General features: G+C 34.4%; 1 protein-coding gene across 3 annotated transcripts in view; it reads right to left on the minus strand.

The window, feature by feature from the left end:
* HSD17B4 (hydroxysteroid 17-beta dehydrogenase 4) overlaps window positions 1-18,162 on the minus strand; it is an 89,257-nt gene that overhangs the window by 21,284 nt on the left and 49,811 nt on the right. For all 3 annotated transcript variants that reach the window (XM_003920667.3, XM_010339506.2, XM_010339502.3), the window contains exons 14-17: window positions 16,295-16,346; window positions 11,877-11,948; window positions 9,851-9,954; window positions 4,066-4,131 (exon numbers count right to left, since the gene is read on the minus strand). In XM_003920667.3, the coding sequence (XP_003920716.1) occupies window positions 4,066-4,131; window positions 9,851-9,954; window positions 11,877-11,948; window positions 16,295-16,346 (294 nt within the window). The remainder of the gene's footprint in view (window positions 1-4,065; window positions 4,132-9,850; window positions 9,955-11,876; window positions 11,949-16,294; window positions 16,347-18,162) is intronic.

Below are 18,162 nucleotides of genomic sequence, written 5' to 3' on the forward strand. Positions count from 1 at the left end.
ATGGGGGTTACCACTGCTCCTAGACATTGGACAGTAGGCAATGCAGGACTACAGTTCTTTACAGAAAAGAAACAAACAAGATGAGCTCTACAATCAAACAGCTTCCTTCAGACAGCAGTTTCCAGACTGCAATGAAAGAAGAAAATCTTGAACATAGCAAAGTGGTCTCACTGAGTTAAAAGATAAGAGATTAGAATTCTGTAAGGATAAAGCAACTGAATTTGTATGTACTGAAAAGGAGAAAGTTACACAGAAAAATAACTCACTAAATGGGGGGTTCTCACTGAGGGCCATTAGAAAAAGGTCCTGGAAGATAATACACCACATCAAGAAAGAGGTCACATGGGGAAGATTCGAAGCACCCCAGCCAACAGCTAGCACTAAGATCCCCAGATATGCAGAAGAAGCCATCTTGGAGCCTTCCAGCCCTGTCCAGCTACCATCTAAAAGTAGATACACCATTTGTAGCAGAAAGATCACCAGTCAACTCAGAGTCTGGGAAAATAATAAATCATTGTCTTTTTGTTTTTGTTTTTTTTTTTTTTAAAAAAAAAAAACAGATAGTAGTTATAAAGTGTGTGGTAATTTTTTTGGCTTCTCAGGACTTATTTTTTATTCCCAATGATTTATGTAAAATTTTCACCCACAAAGAATGAGTGAAGTGAAGATGACAGGTATTAAAAACTAAAGGCGATGGGTGCTGTGGCAGCCTTGAGAAAAGTTCAAAGGAGTCTTTTCTGGAGCTGCAAGTAGGGCATAGAACATGGCGGTCAGCGACATCTCTCAGATTATGAGACCAGAGGATGTACAAGAGGTTTTTTCTTTTAAAAATTGACAATTGGTTTATCATACTGTGATCATTTGGTAAAAGCAGAATTATTAAAAATTATGAAAATATTCCAGTGAAACTAAATTAATGCTTGGACTCTTCTAGATGAGATGAATGCTTGTGTTGCTTTGATTCTTAATGACTTTGTGTGCATTATCTATGGTCCCAAAGGTCCAAATAAAAATAAGACAGAAAGAATACTCTAGGAGAGATGACTTGGTATTTGCAACATCAGGAATGCAGTAAGTATCTGCATGTAAAATACAGAGCTGGTCAGCAGTTCACTTTAGATGATCCCATCAGATAAGAAGTACTTTCTGGTAGGTATGTGCAAGTGACTCAGATGCTTCAACCAGCATCCATGATCTTTCTACAGCTTTGTGGCCCCACAAGGGTGTTCTAAATGTGCAAAGAAGAACTAGAAGAACTGTTTGTGAGCCTATGTCTGTATTCAGTTCAACGTGACATTAATTTTAATAAAGAATTATATTTTACTGGATACTAGAACTGATATGCCAAATATTAACTTTACTTAACAATAATAGGATATGTATAGTATAATATATGTATCTGGGGAAACTATGGATATTTGTTCTCATTTTCATCAAATGCAAAGCCTGACATCTCATAACTACTTATTGTTTGATCTTTCTACATTATTGTAGTGGAACTGTCCCATCTATTAATAATTTGAAAAACTACAAAGTATACTTGTATTGTCATACTCGTTTGTTTTGTTTTGAGACAGGGTCTTGCTCTGTCACCCAGGCTGAAGTGCAATGCACATTCATAGCTCACTGCAGCCTCCATTTTCCAGACTCAAGTGATCCTCCACCTCAGCCTCCTGAGTAGCTCAGACAACAGGCGTAAGTCACCATGCTCAGCTAATTTTTTTTTAATTACGTTTAGTGAAGACAAAGTCTTGCTATGTTGCCCAGACTGGTGTCAAACTCCTGAGCTCAAGTGATTCTCCCACCTTGGCCTCCCAAAGTGCTGAGATTTAAGGTGTGAGCCACTGTGCCCAGCCTGTCATACTAGTTTGAAGATGAAGAAGCTCTCCTAAAGACATTATAAAAAGACATTCCAGAAGTGATACTGGTAGACTTAAAAATATATAGTTTCCAGTTTTCTTATTGACTGAAAACTTACTTAGTTAATATAAATACCTAGCATAAAGTTTATGTATAATGGCATCATTTTTCCTCATTTCCATTTATCCTTAAAGATTTTGCCCATTTACAATCATCCTCCGCTAGTCTCCAATGTGAATACTCTAATTCTTACCCCTTATACACATGTCATGCTCTTCTCCTTTCTTATACTCCAAGATTACTTTTCAACATACTGCAAGCCCTACATATCCGGAGAGAGAACACCCATACGCCATCTCAGTTAAGTACCATTTTCACTACTGAACCCTTCTATGTGTCATTCCCTGATGAATGTCTATTTACACTTATACTACAAATCAAAACCTCATATTTAAACATTCATTGCTTGGAATAGGTACCCTAGTTATTTCAGACATCTATATTTTTAATATCCAAGTGATCTTTCCATTCCTTGACAATAGATGAAATTTTTTCTAATTGACTTGTATTTCTTACAGCATGGATCCAATTTCAGATGTCCCACAGATTCTCTGAAATTTAGGCAAAGTTTTATGCAAAATGTTTTTTGGGGAACTGGTATGTAGCTTTCATTATATTCTCTAATTATGATATGACACAAAATGGCCAAAAAACTCCACCAAATGATGAGTGCCCATTATACACATAAAAAATACTGTTAACTTTAAAACTGTCCTTTGTCACAGAGCAAAACCTACCTTAAAACTAACAAAAAGTTTTAGTCATCTGAAAAAAAAGTGACAAGAAAGAAAACTCCTCTACGTACTGTGTGTAGAAATTCAAACCTTGGAAACTATTAGCTTTTATTTATAGCAGATACATTTTTTATTTCGGTATAATAAAGAAGCATTTCTTGGGTTTACTGAACCATGAAACCATGAGCCTTTTCTGTTTTTTATACTATAACGGAATTAGTTTCTCAAGCCTTATGTGAACATAAATATGAGTGCATTCTTAAGAAATTGATAAGAAACAGTAATGGATAGAAAAAGTATTTAAAGGCAAGAATAAAGCAATGTTACCTCCATCACCTGATTATATGGTACTGAAAAAAACCACGATACATATGTACCAACTTTAATTCTCTCTGGCTCATGAGACTACATTTCTATTTGCTAGGAACCTAAGTCCTGCAGAAGTTTTCATATCAAACATATCAAATAAATTTTTTTAACTTTTATTTTAAGTTCAGGGGTATATGTGCAGGATTTTTACACAGGTAATCCTGTGTCATGGGGGTTTGTTGTGCATAATATTTAATCATCCAGGTATTAAACTTAGTATCCGATAGTTATTTTCTCTGATCCTCTCCCTCCTCCCATCCTCTAGCTTCCGGTGGGCCCCACTGTCGGTTGTTGCCGTCTAAAAAAATGACAAATTTTTTTTAAAAAGTGAACTTTATGAACAATTCGCTGTTATTACATGCTCACGTTACTCCAGAGGTTTATATGCTGTATCAGCACAGTTAGTTTGCTGGCCATCTTAGAGAAGAATCTTGAGGTCTCTCAAAAAATAAACTTGCTTTTCTCACTTTTATGGTTGTCTTTTCCTACTTAAACAAATTTTTGTATGCTCACAGAATTTGTGAACTGACAGAACATTTTATCTCCACTAGAAAACAAATTTTTTATGTCAAACAAAAAAAAGATTAAATCATTTACTGTTTCTAAGATGCTTTATTTGCCTGTTCTTTAAAGTTGGTATAAAATAATCTGTTTCCAAGCAGTGTGGCATTGCTTTCTTTCCCAAAGAGGAAAGGATGACTAATACTTGCCTTTTAACTATCTTATCCTGCACGTGTTCTGAGGCTTTCATGAAATTCTCCACTATTAAAGTGGGCAGTCTCTTCAAAGAAAGCACTTCATTACCAACAGCATGCAATGCTTTTTAAATTGACGAATAAAACACAGTTTTATATTTTATTTTGGTATCTAGTGGGAAAACATTAATAACGTAAAAATTTAGAAAGAATAGCTTGCAATCACAGGAAACATCTTTATGTGTATTATGTTGAACAGGAACTACTTTTTATAGGTTATCAGAGTTATAAATAAAAAAGTATCATCAACCAGGTAGATTAATCACTTTTCAAAAATACAATCTTACCTGATTAAGAGAGGTGGTATCTGTAAGTACAGCATCAGGAGGTCTATTAGGTACAGCTACAGCTACCTGAAATCACGACATTATATGTTAAATCTTAAAATACAAATTATCATTGTTCTCTTTAACCAAACTAATATTCGATACACAACCATGTTTCAATATAATAAACTCTGCAAATTGGATAAAAGGGTTTTTTGTAAACAAAAATCATGTTCAGGAAATAATGATACTTAAAATTTCATAACTCCTATCTTCATCTACGCTATGATTTGCCTGAAATGACCTTTTTAAATGTAAAAAATTATGTAATCAGATTCATTCTCCAGACCACAACGAAGTAAAAGTTAAGGAAAGTTTTTCCCTATGTAAAAGACAGTAACAACTACAAGAACTAGACATATAATTCACATCTAAATTGATTCAGTCTTTAAAACTGGTCTTTTAAGTCCTTGCATATTTTAATTTGCCATCTTAACAAAATAATACATTTTAAAGTCAGTTACCAAAAATATGTGAATTATTATGATACCTTAATGCCAACACTTAAAACTACTTTTTGATGAAAATTTTGCAACATTTACAAAGTAAGTATCTGAGTGTCAGTTTATGGTTGATTTAAACCAAAAATAAACATGAACAATTAAAGTACTAATATCTACTTTTCAATAATTTATAATAGAAGTAAAATTATATTACACATTTATTCTCAATTAGGTAAATTTTCCACAATAAATTTTTTTTTGAAAGAGTTAAGAAATAGGTGATTTTTCATTACTAAAATGCCATGCTTAGATATATTCCCAAACTTATCTCACAACCACCCCCCACCACCAAAAAAAAAAAAAAAAGAAAAGAAATTAAAAAGATCATGGGGGAAGTTGCTGCTTCTAAAAACAAACAAAAGGCAGGCTGCTGTTTTCCAAAAATCACTGCATGAATTACACTCCTTTGTTTCAGCTGCATCCAGTATATTTCGCAGGATTTATTTATATATTTATTTTCAATGCATTCTACTAGGTTTTGGAGGACCTGACGGCAATCTATATGTCCTGGGCAGTCTTAAAATTTTTGAGTCCCAAGAATGCTCTGAACCTGTCTTGATTCTGAGGGCTGCCTGATTAAAAACAAATAAAAATTTAAAAATTTTGAGTTCCCTTTATTCCACAAAATCCATTGTAAGCCATATATACAAAGGGCATTTAAGATGGACAGTGTTGCCATAGTAGTTTAACTGTTAACAGACTGGCAACTCATTATGGCACAGGGCTTCACCATGACTTGGCATCATCTCTGATTTTTTCTCAAAGCAACAAGTGATACTTGTGAAAGTGCTTAGAGAATGGTATCTAGTTTAGATTATTTTCTGGTCTGCAGTAATTCATTACTGCCCCATATTAAAAAGAACGTACAGGAAGGCTGAGGTGGGTGGGACACCTGAGGTCAGGAGTTTGAGACCTGCCTGGCCTGAAACCCTGTCTCTATGAAAAACATAAAAATTAGTAGAGCAAGGTGGCAGATGCCTGCAATCCCAACTACATGGGAGGCTGAGGGAGGAGGATCACCTGAGGCCAGGAGGCAGAGGCTGCAGTGAGCTAAGATTGCACCACTGCACTCCAGGCTGGGCAATACAGCAAGACTCCATCTCAAAAAAAGAAAAAGAAAAAGGGAAAAAAAGAGAAAGAACATATAGTTAAAAAGGGAAAACAAATAGCATGCTATGTTTACCTCATCGAATATAGCCTGACTTGTACTTTGCCCTTTCTAAAATAACATCTTCACTAAAAGCTTGGAAGTTTTAAGAGTGAATATAACATTTCGAGGTTTTTCATTCAGACAATCCCACTGCATATGCTTGTGTAGTGTGCAGCTTGCTCTGGGGTTCTTAATAACTCATAATTTGCTACCTGTGAATAGATACAACCTTACATAAATAATACTCGTTTAATACCTGTCAATGTAATTTTTTCATATCCAAGCAAAAAGTGAGCACAATTTTTTAAAAATGTGGGCCCAGGACATTGTTTTCATATAGTATTGATCAATACTAATTTTTCAAACAGTTTTACTGACACAATACACATATAATTCACCCATTTAAAATGTAAAATCCAATGGTTTTTATTATATTCACAGAGTTGCCAAACCATCACCAGAATCAACTTCAGCGCATTTTCTGTCTCCAGTAGAAAATCCTATACCCATCAGAAGCCACTCTCCACTGTCTCCTTTCACCTCTAGCCCTTGGCAACCTCTAATATACTTTCTGACTTCACAGATTTGCCTATCCTGGGTATTTCATAAATCCAGTATGTGGTCACTCACCATCAACCTGAAGAACTTTCTTTAGTATTTGTTGCAAGGCAACACTGCTGTTCTCTCAGTTTTTGTCGTCCAGGAATGTCTTTATTTTGCATTCATTTTAGAAAGATCATTTTGCTGGTTATAAAATTCTTAGTTGATCATTAAGGTTTTTTTTTTTTTTCTTTCAGCACTCTGAATACATTAGCCCTCTGTCTTTTGACTTCCATCATTTCTGATGAGAAGTCAGAGGTCAGCTCTTATTGGGGTTCCTTTGTAAGTAATGAGTCATTTTTTTCTCTCATTATTTTCAACATTTTCTTTCTGTTTCTGGCTTTCAACATGTTTACTACAATGCAGAGAACATAGATCTCTTCAGATAAATAATCAATTTGGAGTTGATTGAGCTTCTTTGATGAATAGATTAATGTTTTTCATCAAAAGCCATTATTTCCTCAAATTTTTTTTCTGCTCCTTTCTCTCTTTTTGATACACCCATTATATGAATGTTAGTGTGCTTAATGATACTTCACTTTTCTCTAAGGTTCTTCATTCTTTTTCCTTTTCTTCACAGAGGTTCTCTCTGTTCTTTAGTTTGTATAATCACTATCAATCTATCTTAAGCTTTTTTGATTCTTTCATCTGTCAGCTCAAATCTACATTTGGCCCTTCAAGAGTAAATTTTTCATTCCAGTTATTATACTCTCAGTTCCAAAATTTCTATTTGGATCTTTGTAATAATTCATATCTATTTAGTAATATTTAAGCATGGTTTCCTTTAGTTCTTTGAACATATTTATAATAGCTGCTTTGAAGTCTTTGTCTACTAAGTCCTCTCAAAGGCAGTTTCTGTTGCCTGTTTTTTTTGTCTATGCTTCACACTCTCCTGTTTCTTCCATATCTTATAATTTTTTGTTGCTAACTGGGCATTTCAGATAAGAGATTATAACAACACTAGACACTGATCCCAAACCCCTTCCAGGAGTTGTTATTGTTTATTTGTTTAGTGACTTGGTTAGACTCTTATATGTGAGTCTATTCTCCCAACAGCGTACAGCCTCCTCTGGTATTGCTCCTCAGAAGGCACGCTTTGAGTATGTGCAGTCACCCTAGGATGACACTGGTTCTCTTTTACTGTCTCTCCTTAATCTCTCTGTTCAACTGCCTGCTTCTTTTGTTGTCATACCTAGTTGTTAGGTTCTACTAATTGCCAGATGACTGTTCCATTATTTTCAACAGTGTCCTGGGGTATAAATTGTTCAACAATCTGAACCAATTAAATTCAAGCCTCTTTGCAAGGGTAGTCAGTGAGGCCAGTCTTTAAGGTTTGTTACAATCCCAGGAGGGCTTTTCTTAGCTATCTCTTTCCCTGGTTCTTTCTAGTAAATGTCTAGCTGGGCTAAACTTTAGCTTCCTGCTGTTATGGAACTACCAGCCTTCTCTTAACCGCTTATCACTACAGTCACACCTTGTTTTTGACAGTATGCTTATGTTTGATCTTGCAAATACTCAAGTTACAAGAAGAGTCTGTTTCCTTGAGAAGAGCATCAGAGCTTTGTGTTATTACAGTCTGCCTCTCTCTCTAGGCAGAACTTCTGTGGAAATAGTGACATACTGCCCTCCAAGTAATACACTTGCTTTACAAGAAGCAAGCAGGGCAGGGGTGGTGGCTTCTGTTCTTCTCAGCTTGCTCTCCAACCATGGAACCTCCATGTGTTGGGAAAGATAGGGCAAGATTCTCAGCCAACCACAGGTAGGGTAAAGTTTCCACTCTATATGTGGGGCTGGATGGAGAAAAGAGACTCACATGTCAGTGAATTTTACCTGGAATAGAGCATCTGCAATTCAGAGCTAGTGGGAGGGAAAAGAAAAGTTAATAGGCTTCCCCTCCTGGGAAAGCAGCATGGCAGAGGGCTCCTACATTATTAGCTGCAAATGCCTGGGGTACAGTTTCTGTCATGCTCAGTCAGGAGAGGAAGAATGAAGGGAGGGATTGTGGCTCAAATTCCACAGAGTCTCACTGTTGTTGCCAAAACGTAATAGATTTTCTTGAGTAAATGTTTCTTTGTTTGCTCTATACCCTTAGGACAATTTCTAGAAACATTAAATAGCTGTGCTTTAACATAATTTTTTACAAGACATGGTTGTTTCACTAACAAGAATGTCCAAGGAGCTTCTTATGCCACCATTCCAAAAGTCTTCTCCCAATACTGCTTTAAATGCTTTAAATAATGCTTTATCTACTACAGAAGAATATTCACTAAAGAATAATCTTATTATCACAAATAACTTAAAGCCAGATTAATGTGAAATCCAAATTATTAAACATTTTTAGGAAAAATACATTTTTATAATTTGAGAACAAAAGAATAACCAGAATTGTCTTATATAAAAGAAATACTTAGGTCATTTAATAAATGAAGATTTTAATCTTTACAAGAATCACCTGTGTTAGATTTTTCTAAAAATTTTTGGGTCTGCAAAGATTGTACAAGAAAATAACAAATATCCCCATTAGTATCTCAGATTCATTATACTTAACTCAATAAGGCTTTTCTATACATAAAATACGTTGTATATAGAATAAATATAAACTGCACTTCAAATTCAAGGAACACACTCTAATTCAAAGTATTGATTACCAAGTCTCCACTCTTTAAGATTATATATATGGTAACATGGCAAGACCAACAAACATTGGCCTTTAAACAGTGTGGGGCTTGGAAGCACTGACTTACCATGCAGTCAAAAATTCATGTATAACTTTTGACTCCCTAAAATCTTAATACCTAATAGCCTACTATTAACCAAAACCCTTACCAATAACATAAATCATCAACTGACACACATTTTTTGTTATATATATTATATACTGTATTATTACAGTAAAATAAGCTAGGAACCGTTTTCTACATTGGCTGCCGCCTCATCTGAAATCAGCACATTCCATGGAGGAAAGAGTCCTGCTTTGTTACATCTTGTATCCTAGAGATTAATGTTGGTAAACGAGTAACTCTAGCATTTGTACAAGGCTCCCTAAAGATTCCTGCAGCACTCGACCAAGCCCAGGGACATAACTGAATCTGGAGATTCCTGGGGTCTTGTTTTGAAAAAGACTTGAAATACACATAAGAAGAAAGGCATAAAAATAAATGTTCACTTGTCTCTACAAAAAAAATTAATAGTAATAAATAATCTAGGAAAAACAAAATGTAATGAAAATCATAAAAAAGAAAGAATATTTACTATTCAGTAAGTAGAAGTAGATGATCATAAAGGTCTTCATCCTCATCATCTTCACATTGGGTAGGCTGAGGGGGAGGAGGAAGAGGAGGGGTTGGTCTTGCTGTCCCAGGGGTAGCAGATGTGTAAAAAAATTTGCCTGTAAGTGGACCCGTGCAGTTCAAATTCAGGCTGTTCAAGGCTCAACCATACAGGTAAGAATCCTTTACTATACATATATTTTGCTTATAAAGCCATGGCTTACCTTGACTTTGTCTGATGTCCGTTTTCCACCAAAGCCTCCAGAGCCAACAAGAAAGAGGGAGAACTGATTGTAGCATGTAAGTTCCTTCTCGGAGTAAGAATAGACTGAAAAGTAAACAAAAGAAAAAAATAAAAGAGGTTACTACCACAAGACATAACTAGTTAACCAAGATATGTTCAATTTCCTTTCAAGGTTTCAAAAACAAAATCCAATTACTGAAAGAGTTCTATCACATAAAGGTGTCCATATTTGGATTACAAAGCATTCATTTTAATCCATTCACTACCTGACTCTGAAAGACAGAGAGAAGAGGAGCTTCAAAACCCTTTCTTAACTATGAAATAGCAGTTTCTTTCACTTCCTCTTAAGCTTCTCAAACTGCTATTCAGATCCCAATTATTTCCACCTTAAACGTTTTCAAACAATCCCACTAGAAAGAACAGGTAACCACACTCAAACTTGCAAACATTCTACCAAAGCAGTAAAGAAAAGCATGGAGAGAAAATAAGTGGGAATGAAAGTATAAGTCACTTGATGGCAGGATCATGGCTGTTCTGCTCACTCTTATTCTGCCATCAACTACAATAGTTCTTATACAGAAAAAAAGGCACCTAATAAATGTTTATTAAATTAATGAATCAGTGAATATATGATATGAGTGAGCAAGTTAGCAAATAAGTGAGCAAGTAATGAGTAAGACAGCTGTCCCTCTATTTACTAACTTACTAGGGACAGATTAAGTATTATCTGTTTTATGTCTAGCTCTGCAAAACTAGAAATATGATTTTCAATTGCATACTAAAGAAAAATCTAATTATAACCAAAAATTAGGAAAGGCATGTCAATGTATTTAAAATAAGATTTTTATTTTTGTCACACAGGCAATTGAATACCCAATTTCACCTACAATTTGTCTACAAATTCGATATATTATTACCAAGTTGTATTTCAATAAACGGAGTGGATCAAGAGAGAATACTAAAGATTAAAGCAAAGTTTCTACAGGACTTTTGTTTTTTGGTATATTACATTTGGTACAATAGTGAGAAGACTGAAAAAGAACTGACAGAACAGTAGCCAAGTGTTGGCCAACATCTGGAATGACAAGTATGAAAACTGAAAAAGAGAACAGAGAAGAGGAAAAGCAGGAGAAGAAAGGAAGTGAACTTATGTAATACTTAAGAGCCTCAGAAATGTTCTCAATAGATTATTAAGCAAAAGCAAAGTAAGTTCCAAAACAGCATACACAATATAACCTCCTATGTATTTGCAACAAAAATGATAAACTTATATTCTAAATATTAAATAATGTCCAATTTTATACTGTTCTTTGTTTCCCAAATTCCTGACAATGAATATCTACTTTTACGTTCTTAAGCTTTAAAATTTATAAATTTACATTTAATTTTTAAAATTTAATTTATAAAATTTACAAATTTTAAGCATCATTATCTTTATGTTTAATTACTAGTATTTCAACATTTATTAAACTACTATACTCTTTTTTCCCACTGCAAATAAAATGTGGCTGTGATGTTTAAACCACACCATAAGTTAAAGTCTAGAAACTTATAAATTACAAGTCTAGGAACCTAACTACCATTTGTAAGAATAATTTAGTAGTCAAATATGTTTAAAGTTCCAGATAGCTAACACATTAAAGAATACCTAAAATATAGCCTGTCAAGTGAGGACTAACTAATATTTCTTCCTGCTAAAAACAGATGCCAGAAAGCTTAATTCTCCTCTACATTATCAATACAAGCTATTATTTTTCAGCTTTGTGCTTTGGATATACTTTTTAATTCCAATGAAATGCCCCACTCTTCCCAGCCTGAGGTCGGAACTAATTCCTTCTCCCCCTCCTTCTTTATTTTTCTTAAAGAGTTTTAAAAAGTTTATCTTGTTTTCTCACAAATTTGAAGACAAATACAAACTTATTAATCAATTTCTATAGTGAAGTATTATGTCACACACAAAGTCTATCAATCTAACATTATTATTATAAGAATTGTAGATTAATTACCATCAATAATAATCACTACACCGGATCCTTTATCTAGGACATCAGCAACAACTGCTTCACATTTTAATTTTCCTAGAATGAAAAGTAAAAGAAATACAGTGTCTGAAAAACCATAGATTACTATCATAAGATTTGAAAGAATTTAATAGCATTTTCACTGTAAGCTCAGTAAAACTGAAAAAACTGTGGTTTGAAATAATGTTCCTGAATTCACTAGAAAAAATAATTCAATATTAAAAGCAGTAAGAATACCTGAATCACTAAATTTTAAACATCAACATTTTGATACATTAGATTTTTTTTTTTTTTTTTTTTTTTTGAGACGGGAGTTTCGCTCTTGTTACCCAGGCTGGAGTGCAATGGTGCCATCTCGGCTCACCGCAACCTCCGCCTCCTGGGTTCAGGCAATTCTCCTGCCTCAGCCTCCTAAGTAGCTGAGATTACAGGTACGCACCACCATGCCCAGCTAATTTTTTGTATTTTTAGTAGAGACGGGGTTTCACCATGTTGACCAGGATGGTCTCGATCTCTTGACCTCGTGATCCACTGGCCTCAGCCTCCCAAAGTGCTGGGATTACAGGTTTGAGCCACCGTGCCTGGCCAATACATTAGATTTTTTAAATAACCATTGTCAATGTCAAGGACTCCTCTTGGTCCTTTTTAACCATGTTATTCAACAAACATTTGTTGAGCATACAACCAATACCATTTATCCCATTCTTTCTTAAATCTCTACTCTTGTTCAACACAGCGCAAGTCCTACCCAGAGCAATCAAGCAAGAAAAAAAAAATTTTTAAGACATCCAAATAGGAAAAGAAGTCAAATTATCTCTCAATGAGATGATTCTATACCTAGAAAATACTAAAGATTCCATCTACCAAAAGGTTCCTAGAACTGATAATGACTTAGGCAAAGTTTCAGAATATAAAACCAATGAACAAAAAAAAGTATCATTTTTATACACCAATAATATTCAATCTGAGAGCCAGACCAAGAATGCAATATCATTTACAATAGCCACAAAAAAATAAAATACCTAGGAAAACATCTAACCAAGGTGGTGAAATATATCTACAAGGAGAACTATAAAACACTGCTGAAAGAAATCACCAGATGACACAAACAAATGGAAAAACATTCCATACTCATGAGCTGGAAGACTCAATATTGTTAAAATGGCCATACTGCTCAAAGCGATCTGCATATTCAAAGCTGTTGCCATAAAACTCCAATGTCATTTTTTACAGAATTAGGAAAAAACTATTCTAAAATTCATATGATACCAAAAAGAGCCAAAATAGTCAAAGCAATCCTAAGTTAAAAAAAAAAAAAAAAAAAGCTGGAGGTATCACATTATCTGACTTGAAACTATACTATAAAACTACAGTAACCAAAACAGCATGGTACTAGTATAAGAAAAGACCAACGGAAAACAAAAGAGAACCCAGAAGTAAAGCCACACACCTATAACCATCTGATCTTTGACAAAGTTGACAAACATAGGGAATGGAGAAAGCACTCCCTATTCAATAAATGGTTCTGGGATAACTGGCTAGCCATACACAGAAAAATGAAACTATACTCCCACCTTTCATCACATACAAAAATTAACTTGAGATGGATTAAATATCTAGATGTAAGAACTCAAACTATTAAAATCCTAGAATAAAACCTAGGAAATACCATTGTGGACATCAGTCTTAGGAAATAATTTATGGCTATGCCCTCAAAAGCAATTACAACAAAACAAAGATTAACAAGTGAGATCTAATTAAACTATGAACAGAATAAACAGATAACCTAAAGAATGGGAGAAAATATTCTCAAACTATGCATCCAACAGAAGTCTAATAACTAGAATCTATGAGAAACATAATTCAACAAGCAGAAGATAAAAAATCCCATTAAGAAATGGGCAAAAGACATGAACAGATACTTCCCAGAAGAAGACATACAAGCCACCAACAAACATTAAAAAAATGCTTCACAGCACTAATCATCAGAGAAATGCAAATCAAAACCACAATGAGATACCATCTCACATCAGTCAGAATAGCTACTGTGAAAAGTCAAAAAATAACAGATACTGATGAGAATGCAGATAAAAGAGAACTTTATACACCATTGGGAGTGTAAATTAGTTCAGCTACCATGAAAAGCAGTTTGGACATTTCTCAAAGAACTTAGAACTATCATTTGACCCAGCAATCCCACTACTGGATATATACCCAAAGGAAAAGAAATCATTCCACCAAAAAAACACATGCATTCATACATTCATTGTAGCACTATTCACAATAGCAAACACATGGAATCAATCTAGGTGCCCAAAAATGGTGGAAAGGATAAAGAAAATGTAGTACGTATATACCATGGAATACTACACATTCATGAAAAGAAACAAAATAATGTGCTCCACAGCAACATGGATGCAGTTAGAGGTCATTATCTGAAGCAAATTAATGTAGAAACAAAAAAACAAATACCACATGTTCTCATTTGTGAGTGGGAGCTGAACTCTGGGTACATATGGACATAAAGATGGGAACAAGAGACAATGGCGGACTACTAGAACAGGGACAGCAAGAGCTGAAAAACTACATATTGGATACTATGCTCACTACCTGAGTGATGGGATCATTCATATCCCAAACCTCAGCATCACACAACATTCCCATGTAACAAATCTGCACATGTACCTCCTGAAATCTAAAATAAAAGTTGAAATTATTTTTTTAAATAATAAAAGAAAGCACTGTTGTAAGGTTTCCTTTGCTCCAACTAGTGGTTATTTTTAACATGACGAGGGTTAAGTCAACCTATGACACTACCACTACAACCAACAAATGAGCCATTGAGAGATGCTGATATCAGTCTCCTGATGCTTGACGCACTGTGTCTTATCAATTGGTGTTTTATAAACAGTAATAGATTATAAACAGTAGTCTTGACCTTGGTTTTCTGCAGTTTAAAAGGTTCCAAACCACAGGTATCTCGTATTTTGAACATTCACGTTTTCTAGACAGTAAATTTTAAAACTACTTAAAGAAAATGCACAGATTCTACTGAGGAAAAATAATTCATGAGAAACGTAACTTAAGGCTAAGGAGGTAAAAAATATTTAAGAATTATTCTCTATACCTCCTTATTCATATCACTGTTCAGTTATAATCATTCTGGAGTATACATCTAATCTCTCTTTTCATATTTTAAAATCCCTAAAGGCAGAAACCTATCTTACACATTTCTACTTCCCTTATAACAATGGTTTCCAAGGGAACTCATCAGGCTGGTTATATACAAAACATGTAAGGAGCTTCCCAGCCACTGTCACTAACACGACTACCCTACCATATACATAGACACATACATGCACGCACACACACACACACACACACACACACACACACACACACGATTTCCAGGATTGACATTCAGAATCTATATTTTACTTAAATTAACAGGTAATATAGTGTAATAACTCGGGTGATTTTGATATGCAGCCAGTTTAGAAAATTACCTAATACCTAACAATGTGCCTTACAAATACTAGGTATCCAGCTGATATTTGATCAATGCACAATCACCCAAAGTGTACTGTTTCAGATAAAAAGAAAAAATTTATGCTATAATACTTACACTGTTTTTGAAAACTTATGCTATAACACTCACACTGAAATAAAGCTATTAAGCTTCAAGCAATAAAAATCTCATAAATTTTTTAGAAAAATAAAAAGGTTTAAGAAAAATATTCAAGTAGGATTCTAGCTACTTGCTGACCTCTACATTTCATAATGTGAAATGATAAATATTAATAAAACATTACTTTTGCATTCTACCACCTTATATGACAGTATATAATTAACATCAAAGGAGAGAAATATTATCAAACTATAGTACAAAAAGTAAAAAGAGATTTACTAAACAAATACGATTATTAAGAAAAGTAAAAATGATTATTAAGGCAGACTTCATTTTATTTTCTCCAAAACAAAGCAGAAAAAAAAGAATTATAAGAAATTCTGTATCTTTTAACTTTAAAAGATATGAAAAATTAGTATTATGAAAATCAGTATTAAGAGAAAAGAATAAAGAATAATCATAAGAATCGTAACAGATTATACACTGTCAATAAGTTTAGAGCACACACACAAATGTTCCTTTCAGTTGTTAATAACACATACATCGACAAATATATAATACAAAATAAATTTTTAAGACTACTGAAGGACAAAGCTTACAGTGACCAAAACAGGTATTAGTAACATCAATCTACTCTGATGGTTCACATGCACATAATAATTTGTCATATGCTTTATTAGGTCACTCTACACCAGTTTAACACATTGATGTTGTTTAGAAGGTTAATCAGAAAATGAAACTATGGTATTATGGAATTAGTATATCAATAACTCACCTGCTCTGGGAAGTGGCTTATATAACTCCAAGTACTGCTCTCCATGAAGAACCTACGTGAGGGTAAACAAAATTTTATTAGCAAACAAACTTTCTTGCTCCATAGGTTCTGCCTGTGGATACACTGTTAACTTGCAAGTGACATTCTACTGTCCATAGGCTCACATCTCTCCCCAAGTTATCGATCTTTGGTTGGCTTCTTCTTAATCACGTGATTCAAAAGTAACCAATCCCCCAATCTGAAGACAGTCAGCTTTTCTGGAGCAGAGAAGATATATTTGTGTTCTTTCTTGGCATTCATAAAGCCTTATTGACTGTTAATCACATGTTACAGTGCCTGGAACATATTGAACATTCAATAAATATTCACTGAATAAAAATGAACAAATGGGGCAGTGCTAGCAATTTCAGGTCACACACACCAAATACAAATGACACAACTAAAACACAAATAAAAACCTTATAACGATGTTCAAAATGAAAGCACTGTCAATGTGAATATCCCTTTCTTGTAATACTTTGTAAACTATTTACAGAATAGATACTAAGGACACTGTGTAAGTTAATAGCCACTTAACCTCAATGTATCAAAGGAAGAATGCACCAAGGTATGTAGGAAAACAATAGGACAGGAAAACCAAAACCTAAGGCATACACACAAATGATCCCACTTCACTACAGAGGGATGGTTTCTCAGTCTTCCTCAGAAACCCAAAAGGATAACAAAAAAAGCAGAGGTGGTTGCTAGGAAGACAAATGAGGTTGGGGTTACCGTGTCATACAGCCTGAAAAACTCAAGATTAACAAGGCCAGGATTCAAGTTCCAAGATGTATGAACATCATTTAAAATTTCCAGTTGTTAGGGGGAATTTTGAAACATGTGTTTTAATTTTTTACACTTACATTGTTAAAGTATTTAGCAACTAACCATGGGAGTGTGAATGAAACAAGAAACTGCCCAGCACGTATTTCTTGCCTTCCTCCCAACTTCATGAAACACTCTAATAAAATAAGTGGCCATCAACTCACAGCACGAATGGGCTAACTGATCCACCAGTAAACAGGTTCTTTAATCAGTCAAAGTTACAGAAATAAGCTCACACAGCCCCATGATTCAAAAATTATTGCCAGGCTCATAACCTGAACCTTACTCCAAGAAATAAAATATACCCTACCTCAAAGAACTTCTCACCATTGTTCACTCCTCCTTCTTGAAACACTTTCTTCATTTGGCTTCACCAATATCACATTCTCCTGACACTCCTCATACCTCACCAACCTTTCCTGTTCAGTCTCTTTTTGCTAGTTTCTCTGCATCTCTTCACCTCTCAACATTGCAGGGCCCCTAAACTCAGGCCTCTTCTTTACTTACACTCATATAATAGATGACTTCATCTAATCTCCAATCTTTAAATATCACCTAAATGCTAAGGACCCAGTCAGACCTCTCCCTGAACTCCAGACTCATATATTCAACTGTCCATCTTACATCTCCACTTAAATGTATAACAGGCATCTCAAACATATCTGAAACCAACATCTAATCCATCACGCCTTAAAATAAATGTGTATCTATAAATTATACATAATGCCGTATGTAACTACTATACATATTAAATATACTGTATATAATTACACATTGCATATAGATATGTGTGTTGTATAATTACATACAATGTATATATATATATACATGCACACATCATGATATCATCCCAGTTATCCAGAACAAACATCTTTATCCTTGACTCCTCTTTTCTAACCTTCACATGCAGCACTTTTACTTGGATTATTATAATAGACTCTTAAGTGGTTTCTCCACTTTGGCTCCCATATAACCTATTTTCCAACAGCGGCAAGTTTAAGCCA

The sequence above is a fragment of the Saimiri boliviensis genome, chromosome 1 (assembly GCF_048565385.1).
Source record: "Saimiri boliviensis isolate mSaiBol1 chromosome 1, mSaiBol1.pri, whole genome shotgun sequence".
NCBI classification, from domain to species: domain Eukaryota; kingdom Metazoa; phylum Chordata; class Mammalia; order Primates; family Cebidae; genus Saimiri; species Saimiri boliviensis.